We start from the raw sequence: 17,060 nt of genomic DNA on the forward strand, positions 1-17,060 counted from the left end.
TCATGACAACACATCCATGAAACCAGTCATGGGAATTCATTCAAACTTTCACAGAACCTTTATTAGGAAGCATAGATAGAAGCATTACACTAGTGTACTCAGAGGAAGCCCACCAAGCACGGGGAGAACATGCAAAGTCCATGCACGCAGACCCAAGGACCCTGAACCCGGACCCTGGAGGTGCATGGCGACTTAGTGTTAGTGTTACCTAAGCCCCCATCCCGCCTGAGTCATTAAATGTAATTATTTACAGGATCAATCAAATTATTAACACAGCATAACAAAAATGTAAAAATGTTTTATTGTCAGGTTATTAGTGTTAGATACTTTACATTTTATATTTATATATATATTCCTGAACATTGAAAAACAATCAAGTTCTAAAGCATGTAGGTTCATGTAGTCAGTTTACGTCTCCAATTTTGAGTCACCAAATATGGCCGCCTTTAAATGAAACAGCCTTAACGAAATGATGTCATGTTCTCTCCTGCTAGTACAACGCTGCAAATACGCCGATTCAATAGGTGGCAGTAATGCGCCACAAAATGGCCCTTTAACTCCCATAACATATGAAGAAAGGCACTGTTGCTTAGAGACAGTCAGACGAAACAGCTGGCGGGAAAAAAAAAAAAAAAACCTAGCGAGTTGTTTCGAAGCGCTTAGCTTTGATTAACGAAATGTATTTTAAAATAATGTCGTCCTTTAGTTGTTAAGTGAGCTGCTTTGACCATGGCGCCAATTAGAATTAAACATGTTGTCTCCTTCACGTCAGAGGTAAGCAGCAGTAATGCGTTTATGTTTATAAAGTTAGCTACTAAGCTAACTGTTTAGTTCTACCTATTTAGCATCACTCCAGCGGAAGTTGTATAACGTTAAAATGACATTTAGCGTCCGCCTGCATGAATTCGTAGATAAATAAAAGTAATATGTGTCTCTGCAGGACCCGAAGCACCGTGTGGTGAACCTGTGTTCCGCCGGGGGGGAGAGCAGCCCGTGGCTGTGCAGTGCAGCCGAGCGGAGCGGCCTCCTGAAAGCCGAACTGCAGCTGGACCGCGCCTCCACCATCGCCTTTATTGATGTGGGTCAGTACCCTTACCCTGCTGCCTGCAGTATCTTACCCCAGTATTATGCTAAATTTCATGTAAACCCTGCAGAGCACCTCTGAAGATCAACTCGCCTGAGCATATAAGCTGTATTCAAATTATGTTACGTTAAAAATCACAAAAATATGTGATAATTGTAATGCACGAATGTTTAAACACATTTATATGACATGTCATGGTATGACACATTCCCCTAAAATTAAACTTATAAGAATAGCTAATTAGAACGCATTCTAGGTTTCCTGAATATTCCTGACATCTCTCAGAGTGTGTACCTAGTCACGTGACTATGGCTCGTCATTATTATTCATTCATTCATCTTCTATACCACTTATCCTCTTACATGGTCTGGGGGCCTGAAGACCATCCCACTAGACATTGTGTCGTACAATGTGTCGTACACCCTGGACAGGGAGCCAATCCATCACAGGGCAAACCCACACGCACACACAAACACTTACACTCACACTCACATTCACACACTATGGGCAATTTGGGAATGCCAGTTAGCCTAATCTGCATGTCTTTGTGCTGATGGAGGAAACCGGAGCACCCGGAGGAAACTCACCAAGCACGGGGAGAACATGCAAATCGCTGGCATACAGAGATGGGTGGCACAAACCTACACCTATTACTGGCGTTTTGGGAGTAGCAGTTAAACAGCATATTTTTGGACTGTGGGAGAAAACCTACCAAGCACAAGGAGAACATGCAAATTCCACTGAGGAAGCAAACACTCACCTCTCGAGGTGCGAGGCCACAGTGATAACCACTACACCACTCTGCATGAAGCTTATTTAAATCTTAACGATAGCTCAGTTTGTCACTGTTAAATATCTGAATAACAGCTTCTAAGTTTTAACTACAGCTCACTAGATGCCTTTTAAAATAAAAAAAGCACCACAGAAGTATCATATTTTCTGCACAAACATCCCATTATCTACTTAATGCACAAATCACTATTGCACCTCTAGCCACTAGTAAACTTAATTTATAATTTTAAGTTTGGTAATAATTAACGCATAAGACATCTACTTATTATTTGTGATTAAGGCATGTTTTCCCCACTGCAAACATGCACTGCTGATGAAGTAGTTATTCTTATCTTTGTTTGTTTCATGCATTTACAAAAAGTGTTTTCCTTTGCTTTGTCTTTTTAAGGTAATCATGGCTCCGCGTTCATTCAGGTGGATGTGGGCCGTTCTTCATGGCCTATAGATCATCCTTATGTCACATTGCTGCCCACTACGACCCTGATGAGCCCTGCTGATTCACGACAAGGCACAGGGAAGCACACTGTGCGCATGTTCAAAAAAGGTGCCACTATATTTTAAGACATTATTTAAAATGTAATACATTTTTACATTTATTTTATTATTGTTGTTTTTTTTTCAGTTCACAGATAAAGTTGATAAAGCTGCAAGGACTTAACAGTGTGTTTGTTGTCAGGTGACTTCTTGCCCCAGGCTGCTGAAGAGAGCTGGGACAGGCTGAGGGTCACCTGCAGTCAGCCCTTCAACAAGCGCAACCAATTTGGCCTGTCTTTTTTCCGTGTCCGCACTGCTGATGAACACACTGAAGACCTGTCTGACAATCAGGAGAACCCAACTACCAAAAATCAGGTAAGATGCAGCAAGACAATTTATTAAATCCTGTGGTTGTTGTGATGGCTTCCCTATAGGACAGATGACGGTAAAGAAAATCTGATCGCGACTTCTATCTTACCAGTAGGCATTAACTTGTAATTAAGTGGAGTAATGGGCAGGTGCTAAACATCTTTCACTTGGCTTTTAACAGAGCACACCAGATAAGATGTGGTCAATAAGAGAATGGATCTCTAGTCCTCCTGTACAACACACATTTTTTGGCCAAAAAACAGGGTGAGCATAAAATTGTGTTTCTTCCTAATCTGATTTTAGCAGACTGCTTAAGGATCCCAGCTTAATTGATTTTACTCTTTGTTTCAGAGAAGGCTCTCCAGGAGAACCCACAAAGAATCATGGGAAACTGAGCAGGGCAGAGCGCATGGTGACAGCTGCACAGTCAATCAGGCGCTCTCTTCACAAAACCTCGTGCAAAGATTTAATCAGCAGTAGTGATAGACAGGAGAGGACTCAGAACCTGCAGCATGGTGAGACTGAAGTTTAGCAGAGTTCAGAGGATTTTATTTGGAAATGGGGCATTTGTGTCTTGGGCAGTTGTTTTATAGCATGTTCAAGTGAGTGATTTTACATTTCAGGTTCAGCCAGGACCCCCCAGGCAAGCAGGAGAAGGCTGGCAGCAACGTATGTACCGTATTTTGACTGTGCTCAAACAAAATGGTCTAATATAGAAACTTGTCACTCTGTACTATGTTTAAAGGTTACAAATGAAGTGATATCTGTGTCTCTGGAAAAGGCTCTTACCCAGATGTTTTATGTTTTCTTTAGACAAGAGCAGGCAAGCATGTCTTCTACTCCAAAAAGGCAGAGATGTAGTACATCAGACATTACTGCCACCAAGAAGAAAAACAATGCACACAGACACAGCCCTGTTAAACCTCACGTACAAGCCACATTGCCATCAAAGGGCAGCCTAGATCATCCTGAACCTCCTGAGACTGTATGCCCATTATGTGGAGGTAAGTGTTTGTGTGTGTGTGTGTTTGTGTGTGTGTGTGTGTGTCTGTCATGTTTTAGTAATAATTGATTTGAACAGACAACAGCAGTGGCGTCTCACTCCTTGTTCATATTGCTAAAAAAACAAAAGGTGAACACTATACTGCAAAGAAAATCTTGTACATGGTATAAATAATAAAGAGAGACAGAGGTAAATACTTGTTTATTAATTATTACCTGTTTATAAGTGTATTATTAATGTGTCAAATCACTTTGCATATAATTACTTCATTATTGTTCATAAAAGTTGTTGCTGAAATAAAGTGGAAAAAAAGGGTTGTAGTGTGGTTTAACCAAAATGAAAATAGACTGAAAAGTTTAAATAGAAATTTAAAAAGTCAATATGGTGAATCTGGTTTCTGCTGGTACAATAGAGAATTATTTTTATATGTTACTTGGAAACCTTTTAGCGTTTTCCTTTAATTGACACCTGACATAGCAAAGGCAAAATATTATTATGGAGTTTGACCCGCTTATGTTGTCATAAGCTCCACTCTTTTAGGAAATCATTTGATTAGATTTGACTTTGGGATTTTAGCCATAAGCATTAATACTGCTGGGCGATATGATATCAATATCACAATTAATTGAAAATTTTACATCCATTATGATTAATGAAGATTTTTTTTTCCTCTTATAGGTCACTAAACTGTAAATATGCTAAATTGTTAAAGCTGGGATATTTTTCTGTAATAAAATATTTCTCATCCATGTTCTTTCCATCTGGCAGACTGGATGGGGAGGGGGTCATGTGACTACAAGTGCAGTAGTATGTTTGTAAGGGGACAGTATATGATCACACAGTAGAGAAAGTATCAACTAAAACAAAAACATGAAATAATTGACTCGGGCAAGATTACCTTGCTTAGAGGTTCAAAATATTGAATTTTGATAATCTTTTTACAAATTTGCCCATCCTAAGCATTAATGTCTAGAACAGTCTGCACTCCAAATGGAATAAACTAAATAATAAATTCTTAAATTAAAAAATTGGAAAATTTAAAGATACAGCATGCAGGTATATTCGAGACCTAGGGAAGACCCACATATGGAGTTGTTCTCAGGTGTCCATAAACATTTGGCCACATACTGTCATATCTCATTAAAAAAAAAAATGTCCTAAATGTTACACTGAATTTGTGCATGCATGGCTTTGTGTTTGTGTATTTAATTTTAGAAGATTTTTTTAACCCATTAATCCTCTTTTTTTCCTCTCTTTTCTATGCTATGCAGTGTCTTTTAGCCCAGACTACCTGCCTCTTCATGCCTCCTCCTGTCTAGATTCTAATTCAAACTTGTTCATGGAACGAGAGCCTGGATTGTCATCGTCATCTTCCTTTCAGCCAAGTACAGATGAGCTTATGGTGCCTTGTCCTCTGTGCTCCTTCAGGTTCCCTATAGACTCCATCCAACAGCACGCCAGTACCTGTGGTGACACTTTATGGGTGGATTAAGTGTAGTCCTGACTGGGTAAATGCATCAGGCAAATGTAAAATAAATAATTAAAGTATGTAAAAAGCCTGGGGAGGGACCGTGGTGGTCAAAATATTTTAAGAAAAATCAAGAGTGAAATAATTTGTATGTGACATCCTTTGTTTTTCCTGGAGACAAAGAACTATCATAGTCAGTATGTTTCATCAATGATATTAAATATCATAGTGGGTGTGTTGTTTACAAAATATGCAATATTGGACTAAATCCCAGACCCCCAAAAATTGCAGAAACAAAAAGAATATTGTATTTTTTTCCTATGTGGTAAATACATGTTTGTATTATTCAAGTGTTTTAATATTGTTAAATTGTTTTAATACTTGGATTTTAATATTCAGAATTCTGTAAAACAGTTTATACACAAATATGGTAAGTGGTTGTAAATGTTTTGTAATATTTTATTAATTTTTTTTGTGAAATCCTTACCTTTAAAAAATATATATATAATCTACAAAACAAACTTTGAATTGTGATGTCTGGTGCACAGCATTCGGTTCTTCTGTTTGGATGGAAATTTTATAGCATAAGCCCTAGACTGATCCAAGGGCCATAATGAGATCTGAAACATATTGTCAGTGTTGTGTTTTTAATTGGCTCCCACTCTTGGGGATTGCAAGGTGTTTGGTTTGGGAAGTAATTGAAGTCAGATTAACACATTCAGGTGTTGACTCGTCAGTTGCATGTAAACTGTTGGAGTGGACTAAGCACACATCACAGTCCGGTTACAGAGGTTTTGATGATATTTCAACTAGTTTTTAAAGCCTCAGGAGGTGTGGACGATGTTGGAGATGTGGAATTACTGATTTTTTTATCAAGACAATTCATAGGAATATAGCTTTTAAAAATTATTTGTTCCAGTTTGTGGCATGATGGAGCACCTCACGGTAAGATAGCATTTGTGATCTTACATTGTATTAATATCTAATATATATTTAGGTAGAAATAAACAGACTGTTAATTTACAAAAGTGAATCAAAATGGCATGAGGTGGCCACTGGCCGGGTAATGCTTTTTTTTCTTTCAGTGGGCTGTTAAATCGTTTTTTATTTTTTTTATTTTATAGTTTTAATTTTTTTTTCAAATTTTATAAATTTTTAAAGTAGTTTTTAACAATTACCCATCAAAGAAAGAAATTGGTGAGATTAGTTTTGATTCAAAGTAGTTTTAAATACAACCCTCATTTAATATTTATTGTCAAAATTGTTTATTATTCATAGAGGGTTTTGTAGATTATATTGTATTTTGCACCTGCCTCAAAGTACATAATTTGATTTGATTTGTATTAGAATTTAAACTGGGATATTTAACTATTAAATTTACCATTTTGTTTGTAAACCTATTCATCTAGGTTAACACCAGATAATGGTACAAATTATAAAAATATTTACTTGTTACCTTGGAAATATAAACAAATAATTAAATTAATGACAGTCTTTACATATTTCCAGAGTATGCATTTATTACCTGTAATAAATTGCAGCCATTTGCAATTAAATAATTGTACAGGTCCATATTGCTTTTTTTTTTAATGCAATTAATTACACTACTTTAGACACAATTTGTTTTTGTATCCACAGGCTGCTCGTTGCTAAAACATAATTCTTCTTATCATAATTGCTTAGATTAAATGATATTAATGATCAAATGATTATTAACTGATTTAGTAAGTTTTCATTTGATAACAATCAGATGTATAAAAAGGGAACAGAAACAAATAATATTTATTTTATATTTTGTTATTAAGAGTTATTTATGATGATTTGCTTTGTCAATATCTACCCTTTAGGCAGAGCAATGGCGCGAGATTGTGAACAAAAAGATGCGCTTTCCCCCGGAGCTCATCAATGCCATTCATGAGGGGAACGTGTCTGTAATCCATAGTTTGCTCAGGACCGGCGACGGCATCATCCGCCAGCTGGAAGACTCAGAAGACAGGCAGTGGAGAGAAGCGTTGAACCTGTCCATCCGCCTGGGAAATGAGGATGCCATGACTACCCTACTACACGGGGTCAAGTTTGATTTCCGGCAGATCCATGAGGCTCTCTTGGTGGCTGTTGACACCAACCAGCCACGTGTTGTGAAGCGCCTCCTCGACCGGCTCGATCAAGAGAAAGGCAACAAGATGGATGTGCACTCTTTCAACCAGGCCATTTTCGACCATTCCATTGATGACTCTCACTTTGCCCCCGGGGTGACGCCGTTAACGCTGGCTTGCCAGAAGGATCTATACGACATTGTGACCATGCTCACACAGAAGGGCCATATCATCCCATGGCCTCATAAGGTCTCCTGTACTTGTCTTGAGTGCCGGAATGGGCGCCAGTATGACTTGCTCAAGTTCTCGCTGTCACGCATTAACACCTACCGTGGCCTTGCCAGCCGGGCGTACTTGTCCATTACTGCTGAGGATGCCATGTTGAGTGCCTTTTATCTAAGCCGGGATCTTCGCAAACTCTCTAAGAGGGAGCCAGAATTTAAGGTTAGGCGAAGATTATCACCTTGTTAAAATTCGATTCTAAGCATGTTAATCCTACGTGTGATATAAAAGGCATTTAACATGTTTTCAAGTTGACTTCCTTTAAATGTTCCTTGCAATCATACATGTCCTAGTTATAGTAGATGGAGATCATATAGTATGATGTCATATGATCTTCCTGATAATAAAAAAAAACTTCAAATGCACATTTTTAAAGCTACATGAATGTCTGTTATTTATAAAACTGATCTACACTTATGTTGCTTTTAAATGTATTTCACTCATGAATATTCTGCAACCTGGCTCATGAATAAATTCTGTTTCAGCCGCAGTACCTTGCGCTCGAGGAGCTCTGTCAGGAGTTTGCTGTGGAATTGCTGGGAATGTGCCGTAATCAGAGTGAGGTCACCACCATCCTCAACAACTGTGGGTTTGAAGATGCAGATAGCCGAGATGAGCTGGATAAACACTCGTTCGAAGAAGGCATACCAAACCTGGCCCGGTTACGACTTGCTGTAAACTACAACCAAAAACAGGCTGGTTTCTTCTTACATGTTGAGGCGTGAATGCCCTTAATGTGAATACACTGTATACTTTTACATGTGCAAAAGTCTTAGGTACCATATTATATGCTGTACCAAATTTGTTATATATGTTTATCATGTATGCATAATTATGTACAAAATCATTCAGTTTTTCCATATATAACTTAAAAATTTATCAAGAAATAACATTACAGGAGAATATATGCATGGGTGTAAAGAAAAAATATATAGTACAAGACAGACCAGTTTTCAGAAGAACTTATATTCTCCAGCAAGCTCAGTAAAACCTAACAACTATTTTACTTATAGTACTGTGCAAAAGCCTTGGGCACATACAAAAATATGACACAAGCAAAAGATGCTTTTAAAAACATTTCTGCATAAAAGAAACTTTTATAAAGAGTAATAAAGAGTAATAAACTAAACAGTCAATATTTGGAGTAAATAGTTGCTTAAAGTCAGCAGTTTTAGACACAGATTTGTGCAGTTTTATAAGAAAACAGCTGTTAGGTTTCCAGTCCTGAACTATCGAACTGTCAAGTCCTCAGAGAAACAGCTGCCAACACCAGTCGAGGCCAGAACCGTCTTCTAGGTAGAGAGAACCATCCCCAGACACCAGACCCATCCTAAAGAGCCACACGGGGCATCCATGTGACGAGATCTCCAACCAGAAGCGGGGCACCAGGATGGGTCAGACAGGTCCGGAGGGCAGAGGAAGTCTGGATCACTTGCAGCTCAGGAATGGCATGTGTAGCTCGACAGAGAGAGAGAAAGAGAGAGAGGGGGGGAGAGAGAGCAGAGGAGGAGAGATGGCAGTTAGGTATGGTCACAGTCACATAATGTATAACGTAATTGTATATTTAGTGTAGAGTGCAAGCAGAGACTCCGGCAGGACTAACTATGACGGCATAACTAAAAGGGAGAGCCAGAAGGAAACACAGACATGAGGGCTCCCTGAGATGTAAAGCAAACAATCACCTCACCGTCAACAAACCTGAGTGATCAATGAGAGTGGGGAAGACAGCATCTAAACATGCAGAATAATCCTACTACATTTTCTAATCTGTGAAGAAGAAGACTATGATCAAAGGTGTCAAAAGCTGCACTGAGGTTGAGTAATGCAGGCATAGTTACACAACCCTGATCAGAGGCCAATAGGAGGTCATTTACTACTTTAACGAGTGCTGTTTCTGTGCTGTGATGAGGCCTAAATCCTACTATCTTTTCCACGGGTGGAGGTTTGATATTGGCCTGTAATTGGACAGCTGACAGGGGTCGAGGTCAGGTTTCTTAATTATTGGTTTGATAACTGCTAATTTAAAAGATTTTGGAACATAACCAATGCTGAGTGAGGAATTAATTATTCTCAACAGGGGTTCTGTTATTGCTGGATATATTGTATAACAGAATTGGTACAGCATATAATATGGTGCCTAAGACTTTTGCACAGTACTGTATATGCAATATATATGTCTTTTTATGTACAGTTCGTAGCCCACCCAATCTGCCAGCAAGTTCTTTCATCTATCTGGTCTGGAAACTTATCTGGCTGGAGAGGCAGCAGGACAATCTGGAAACTCCTGGTGTCTGTGGGGATTTTTCTCACCATGCCTTTTCTGTGCCTCATTTACTGGATTGCACCGAAGTCAAAGGTTGGTGTAGTTTGGTAATTTTAGAAACTTAATGTAGTTCTGGATCCTTTGAATGTAAATTAAATTTCATGGACTTTCTTAGTACAAATTATGAGCCTCCCCAGTTTATTCAGACATTAAGCTCATAAGTGTATAAAATAGTATTTTCTGAATTCGTTACTGCCATGTCCCTGGACCCTGAAGCTTTTTTGATAAATGAAAATAATTAAAATAACAGGCTTTCCCGATAAATGAAAATAACTCTTACAACGGTAATTTACCCTTGTCACTTAACAGACCCAATCATTGCGATAGTTTACCCTGTATAGACAAAGTGTGCTGAAGAAAAAGACTGAAAACACTTCTGTGGAAGACTCAACAAAATCACTGAGCTCCATCCTCATCTGACGAGTCAGCTATAAATGGCTTTTATTTTAATGTCAAATCATAATTTGAGCTTCCGCTAGTTTTTTCTTGCCAAATGAAGAGAAATAATATTCATACTATTTATATCCACAGGAACGGCAAAAGGCTAACAAACGTGATTAAAACATCACGAGCGTGGCCGTGAAACGCGAGAAACAGAAAGAGATTGATTATCATATATGCAGCACAATCCCACTGTATATTTGTTGTCTTTTTATATTTTCTTCTCCTTTTCTCTTGTATCAAAAATGATTCTTCTTTGTGCTTTTTCCACATATTATTATTATTATTATTATTATTATTATTAATAATTATTATTATTATTATAATTATAAAATTAGTAATAATAATAATAATAGTAATAATAATAATAATATTATTGCATGTAGTCCCAGAATTACAAAGGAGTTTCGTTCGGGAGCACGTCCGTAAGTCGTTTTGTTTTTAAGTCTGACAAAATGAGTCTTAAACACCTTTGACACGAATATACAACGCAAAGCATTCCAATCCGCACAACTATATCTGTCCCTTTCCCCACACTGCGATCATGTGGCCTAAGAAAATGAACCTCACCGGTAAATGTTGTCTCTGCGCCTTCAAATCATGAGGGGAATCCTGGTGTCTCAGAGCTGTTGTCCACAGTATTAGATTGTGAACGCTCTTTTGTTGAGGATTTTCTGAAATTAGTATTATTCACCATCACGACAGCTTTACAGGGCATCCATTTTCTATCATTGTGCTCCCGATTGTGACTGATTTCTTCAAACCGATGAGGCTGACTCATTATATCCTGCACCCCAATATGCACACAGATACAATATACCTGACTTTAGACATTTTACTTTTATTACACACTGAAAGTATTGTATAGAATTGTAAATATTGGTATCGGGTGCACTGCAGTGTCTATTTTTTGTACAACACACATGAGCTAGTTTCGTCATTGAACTAGAAGTACAACCGCGGTTTGTTCGAATCTGCAGGATCTCGAACATTCAACAGTTGCAAACTATCTGTATTATTATTATTATTATTACCTTTGCTTTTTTCTTTTCCTTCTTTTCCAGTAGTTTTCATCACTAATGTCACTTTGTTGTGACATGTTGTGCATTCCAAGACGTGTGCAAATCTGGTAAACAACTACAAGAAACGTCTTCCCACTGTGCTTTCCAGCAAGAGTTTCTCTAGCAAGTACTAAGTCATGTTTTGTTTGGGGATCAAATACGTATTTTCCTAAAGTGCAACTTATTTCATAACATTTGTATCATGTGCTTTTTCTGGATTTTTGGTTGATATTCTGTCTCAATCCTTTACCATTAAAAACTCGATTTTAGTGTCTGTGTGACACATTAATTCTCACACAAAACAATCACGATGTGTATGTGAATCTTTTTTTTTTACCCATTTCTACTAAAAATAAATACAGATTTGATAATGCTGGGCCTGGGATTAATGCCCGTAACTAAACTAAAGACTAAAGAACAAATGACCAAGCCCATGGTTATGTTTCAGAAACACCACTTTAAGAAGAATTGCTGTAGAAGTTTAGTATTCATTTAGTATGCTCCAATGACACTTATTCAAATCTGAACTTCTACAAGGACAAAATTTTACTACGCTTTACATTTCGGTTTGACATTTTTTATAGCCTGTGTGGTTGGTGTCTTGTTTGTTTTTTAGGTGGGAAAGATTTTGAAGATTCCAGTGATTAAATTCATCCTTCACTCTGCCTCATACTTATGGTTCCTCATCACACTCTTGGCAGAATCGATTCTCATGGAAAAGTTTCGGGACCTGTCTTCGACCAGGCACCAGACCATGGTGCACAACTCTATCCACATGATCTGGGTGGCTGGTGTGTGTTTTTATTCATTGTCCCCAATACTATGATAACATCAGAGTGTTTAGCTGTAGAGTAAATGACCATATAATGTAATGCAGTGTGGAGTTTGCAAAGCCTTAATGCAACCAAGCAAAAACCCCAGTAATAATTTTTAGTAAAAACGTGCTACCTCTCTCTTATATTTCACCTCATAGTAATACACCGGGAAAATGTTTAATGGTTAAACAAGAACAGAGTTCTGAGAGCAATATATACATTATAATTATGACTCTGGCTCACTGCTGACCATTTTGTAAAAAGCCAATAGTGTCAAAAGCCAGAGTCCTGATGTTAGCTTTTTTTCCCCAGGGTTTTTCTGGTATGAATGTAAGGAGGTCTGGATCGAGGGCTTGAGGAGTTACTTCCTGGACTTGTGGAATTGTCTGGATATGATGGTTCTCAGCATGTACCTGGCCTCCTTTGCCCTGCGAGTGGTCATTCTGCTTAAAGGCTACCTTCTATGCCAGTCACTTGAAACTATGGAAGAGTGTTGGTACTTTACAGAAACTGGTGAGAAAACCCAATAAAAAAAAAAAGAAATATATATATATAAAAAAAAATCAACACCTAATATATTTTAATCTCACATTCTTATGTTTTTTTTTAATTATGGATAGTAAACTATTTGATATTAAAATACTATAGTAGGTATGATATTAAAATACTCTTTAGGTACAAGTGCCTACACTTTCATTATATAAAAAAAGAAGACAACGGCAAACTCTTAATTATAAATGTAAATTTACAAGATTCACAAAAGACAAATTTCACACACGCTGATAATAAAATTAAATAATGTTAAAATAGTGTCCCTTTAACCAATAAACAGCCTTATACCTTATTCCTTACAGCAGACTAGAGGAAGTACCCGTCATTAAAAGTTAAAACCTAAAAATAAGCTCATCAGATTTAATTGCAATCAGTGAAGCTGAATGTTGGATCGAAGTCCATTTACATAGTGGCACATGACGATACTGCTTTTTATTAACGCCCTGGTTTGGGAACATATGAGACAAAACAGTTTTTGCAGGAATAATGGACATACATTGATCTGTCCATACATTTTTGAAGGTTCAGTTTTCATTGTGTATTTTCCTTTTTATCTGAGTAAGCCCTGCTGTGTCGCGCTTTTGTTTTTCTTTGCCGAGGATTGTGGCAGCTTTTTTAATTGCTCATTCTTCCTCAGCCCGTACAGACTGGCATCAGGAGGACCCCCAGCTAATAGCCGAAGTGCTCTTTGCTGTCACAAGCATGCTGAGTTTTGCACGTTTGGCCTACATCCTGCCTGCACAAGAGTCCCTGGGAACCCTGCAGATCTCTATGGGAAAGATGATTGATGATATGATGAGGTATAAAAGCAGTGTTGTGTAGCAGTTATACAAAGTTTCAGATTCACAGCTAGGCAGAAATATATTATTACAAGAATGGTTTAAGTATATAAATACAGTACATCTTTTAAGAAAAGTTTAAAGAAAACTTAGAAAACTTTCTCATATTATAGCTCACTGGGTAAAAAATGGATCGAAGGGACCCAGGTTTAAATCACCCAGCTGCCACTATTGAGCCCTTGATCAAGGCCCTTAATCCTCAACTGCTCCTATGTGTGATGAGATAAATGTTAGTCAGCCTGGATAATGGTGTTTGTCAGATGCCATTAATGTAATTCATTACATTTAACACAAAATATGTCCCTTTTTTATTATTAATTATGCGAGTATTTTGTAAGAGCAATCAAAAAAGGCTTTACAATTAATTCGAAATGTCCAAGTTCTCAAAAATATGTTCATTTATGCACTCAATACGGTCAGGCCTCCTTTACCACCATCAATTGCATCAGTGCGGCATGGCATGGAGGCGATCATCCCGTGGCACTGCTGAGGCTTTATTAAAGACCAGTTTGCTTTGATAGCAGCTTTCAGCTTTATTTTTTTATTTTTTTTTTAGTCAGGTGTTTCTCATCTTCCTCTTGACAATACCCCTCAGGTTCTTTATATGGTTTAGATCAGATGATTTGGCTGGCCAATCAAGTTATCACAGTAATATCATCGTCCTTCAGCAAGCCAGTTAGTGGTAGTTTGGGCTCCCATAGTATATAAATATATATCTGAAACCAAAAAAAAAAACAAAAAACAATAGTACCAAGAAGTAATATTGTCTTAAAAGATGTCTTGTCTAATTTACTACATTCGCAGGACATTTTAAACATGTGATTTTGCTTATTTTCTTTCCCTAGATTCTTGTTTATATTGATGATCATTGGTACAGCCTTTCTGTGTGGCATCAACAATGTCTATGTATCTTACACCAACGCTACTCAAGTCGGAAGGTTTGCACTGTTTATAATATAGTATTCATAAAAAAATCAATAAATTAGTAATAATAGAATTGAATTTATCATTATTGATTGCACCAAGACTTATAACTAAAAAGCCTACATGTCTTTTCCAGGCTAAATGAGACCTTCCAGTTCCTGTTCTGGACAATGTTTGGTGATATTAATAAGCAATACGTAGATATGCCTGATTATGTTTTAGCTCAGTTTGTAGGCAGAATCCTATACGGGATCTTTTCACTACTGATCGTCATCGTGCTGCTCAACATGTTCGTTGCTATGATCACAAACTCTTACCAAAAGATTGAGGTAAGCTATTTCTGTATGCTATTGCGCTCAACAGTGTTTTGCTTTGCAGTATAAAGTGATGCTTTATTTTTGTTTATTTCACATTCTGTAGGATGATGCGGATGTGGAGTGGAAATTTGCTCGCTCTAAACTCTATCTAAACTACTTCAGAGAGGGACTCACCATGCCTGTTCCCTTCAACATCATTCCATCACCAAAAGCTTTCTTTTACCTAATACGGTAGGCTACCAATTTGTAGCTTCAATATACAGTAAGGCAAAGAATTTGATTTACAGATTTAAATTATGTGATTTTTCATTTTTTTTGTCTTTGATTAGAAAACTCTGTTGCTTTTGCAACTTTAATTCGCCCCCGGACTATCCGCCCATCGGCTCTGTGGTGAGATTATGTCACAATCATCTTTAAATAGCAGTCCAGATTTTAAATGTTGTATAAATTTGCATTCTTTTTTCGTACTTTAGTCTAATGAGACAGAAGATAAGGTTTCGTACAGAAATCAAGTGATCCGGGCTTTAGTGCAGCGTTACATTGAGTCTGCCAGAAGAGAGTTTGAAGAGGCGAGGCGCAAAGGTATGACAAATGAAGCTTCGCTTTCTCTCTCTCTCGCACTCTTACTTTTAGTGTTATGGTTGTGGGTCAAATGGAAAGAAAGGTTTGCACCTTCATAAACCCATTCCAAACAATCACTAAAATGATTTACTGGTCGTCCAGTCCAGTCATAACAGCATGTGAAATTGATCTGCCAATAGAATAAAGCAATTCCAGGTTAAAAATGAGTAAATATGTATAGAACTCCTTAATGATCTCATGATTGGTGCCATTATGTCACGGTGCTGTTGAATTCTCAGATCTTAAGTTTTGGCTTTATTTTCTGTGACAGCTCACATCATTAGGAGTTTGGTTGTCACAAGATTAATTCAGATCAAAGCTCTATATAAATGCAATGACAATTTATTTAACAAAGATGAATCTAGTTGTTGATTTGGCGAGATTTTCTCTAAGACGATTTATGTACTGCTTGTGGCAGGAGTCTCCAGTGACAGCACATTTGTAACAGTATTACATATGTAGTATGTAGTAGATAATTTGTTCTAGTTTTTTTTAAAGGGGATCTGCTTGGAAAACTGGGAAAACAAACCAAGGTTCTCTTTACGATACCAGATACATTTCTGAATAAAAAAAATTTGCAGGGTAGCGTAGTGGTTAGCACTGTCGCTTTGCACCGCCAGGGTCTGGGTTCGATTCCTTCCTTAGGTCTGTGTGCATGGAGTTTGCATGTTTTCCCTGTGCTTGGTGGGTTTTCCTCCAGGTACTTCGTTTTTCTCCCACCGTTCAAAGACATGCAGATTAGGCTAACTAGCATTACACATGCTTATATTTTTCCTAACCCTTTTTGTGTACAGATGTTGGCAACCGGATCACAGAGCTGAGTAAAATGGTTGGACACTTGCACGGAGAGATGAAGCAAATTCACCAGACGCTGTTAGACATAGAGGAGAACCGACTGAACCCTTCAGAACGAAACACTTCCTCCATCATAGGGAAGTACATCCAGGGAGCCAAAAACAACTTCCGTGACTTTAACAGCATCATGTCTTCAGAAAGCAAAAGTGCCCCCTTGCTTGCCAACGTCCACAATCCGAGTTCCAAAGAGGAGATAAAAGACTCGACTGAGAGAATTGATAAGGCTAAGCTAGAGGAGGAGGGAGCAGATGATGAGATCAGGGAACAGGAAGATACAACAGGTGATGAAGGTACGGTAGGGGAGGACGGAGATGGTGATAAACTTGGAGAAGTGAATAGTAATGATCAGACTGTGGTTGAAGATGAAACGACAAAGATGGAAGAAGGGAGAGTCAACGAAGGGAAAGAAGAATCACTGAATGGCAGCAGTGGCTCTCAGGACACAGGGTTTGGTTCTGAGGAATCAGAATTCTCCGCTGGTAGTCCTGAGTAAACGTAACCTATTTCGGAAATGTACTAGCTGTTAGAAACCAGCCTGCTCTTTATCAGCCTGCTAACATCTTAGAAATATATCAGAAACTTAAATCAATTCTGATATTATAGTGCACTTATTTTGTAAATAATTATAATCAAGAGTTGGTGTGCACTTCTAATGTGAATTTTGGAAATCCAAGGTCCTGTGTAAAGTTTCCATGTATTCTCTCTGCATGTCTGCTTGGTTGGTTTCCTTCCACTTCCCAGTCC

At 37.9% G+C, this 17,060-nt stretch overlaps 1 protein-coding gene across 1 annotated transcript; it reads left to right on the plus strand.

Moving 5' to 3' along the window:
• Window positions 1–623: 623 nt before the first annotated feature.
• Window positions 624–16,809, plus strand: LOC128507702 (short transient receptor potential channel 2-like). The gene is made up of 23 exons (XM_053478769.1): window positions 624–774; window positions 941–1,082; window positions 2,265–2,420; window positions 2,553–2,725; window positions 2,901–2,983; window positions 3,071–3,234; window positions 3,343–3,388; window positions 3,533–3,723; window positions 4,994–5,205; window positions 5,368–5,383; window positions 6,110–6,135; window positions 7,038–7,730; window positions 8,054–8,263; window positions 9,760–9,924; window positions 12,010–12,184; window positions 12,521–12,721; window positions 13,398–13,560; window positions 14,445–14,537; window positions 14,660–14,852; window positions 14,944–15,071; window positions 15,170–15,230; window positions 15,314–15,422; window positions 16,256–16,809. The coding sequence occupies exons 1-23, from the start codon at window positions 730–732 to the stop codon at window positions 16,807–16,809; spliced, it is 3,999 nt and encodes a 1,332-aa protein (XP_053334744.1). The 5' UTR covers window positions 624–729.
• Window positions 16,810–17,060: the final 251 nt, after the last annotated feature.

Source organism: Clarias gariepinus, chromosome 19, assembly GCF_024256425.1.
Source record: "Clarias gariepinus isolate MV-2021 ecotype Netherlands chromosome 19, CGAR_prim_01v2, whole genome shotgun sequence".
Taxonomy (NCBI): domain Eukaryota; kingdom Metazoa; phylum Chordata; class Actinopteri; order Siluriformes; family Clariidae; genus Clarias; species Clarias gariepinus.

Coding starts and splice junctions, on each gene's coding strand:
- LOC128507702 (XM_053478769.1), top strand. CDS start 730: ATGGCGCCAATTAGAATTAAACATGTTGTCTCCTTCACGTCAGAG. Junction 13,561..14,444: donor ATGATTGATGATATGATGAG/GTATAAAAGCAG, acceptor TTCTTTCCCTAG/ATTCTTGTTTATATTGATGA. Junction 14,538..14,659: donor AACGCTACTCAAGTCGGAAG/GTTTGCACTGTT, acceptor TGTCTTTTCCAG/GCTAAATGAGACCTTCCAGT.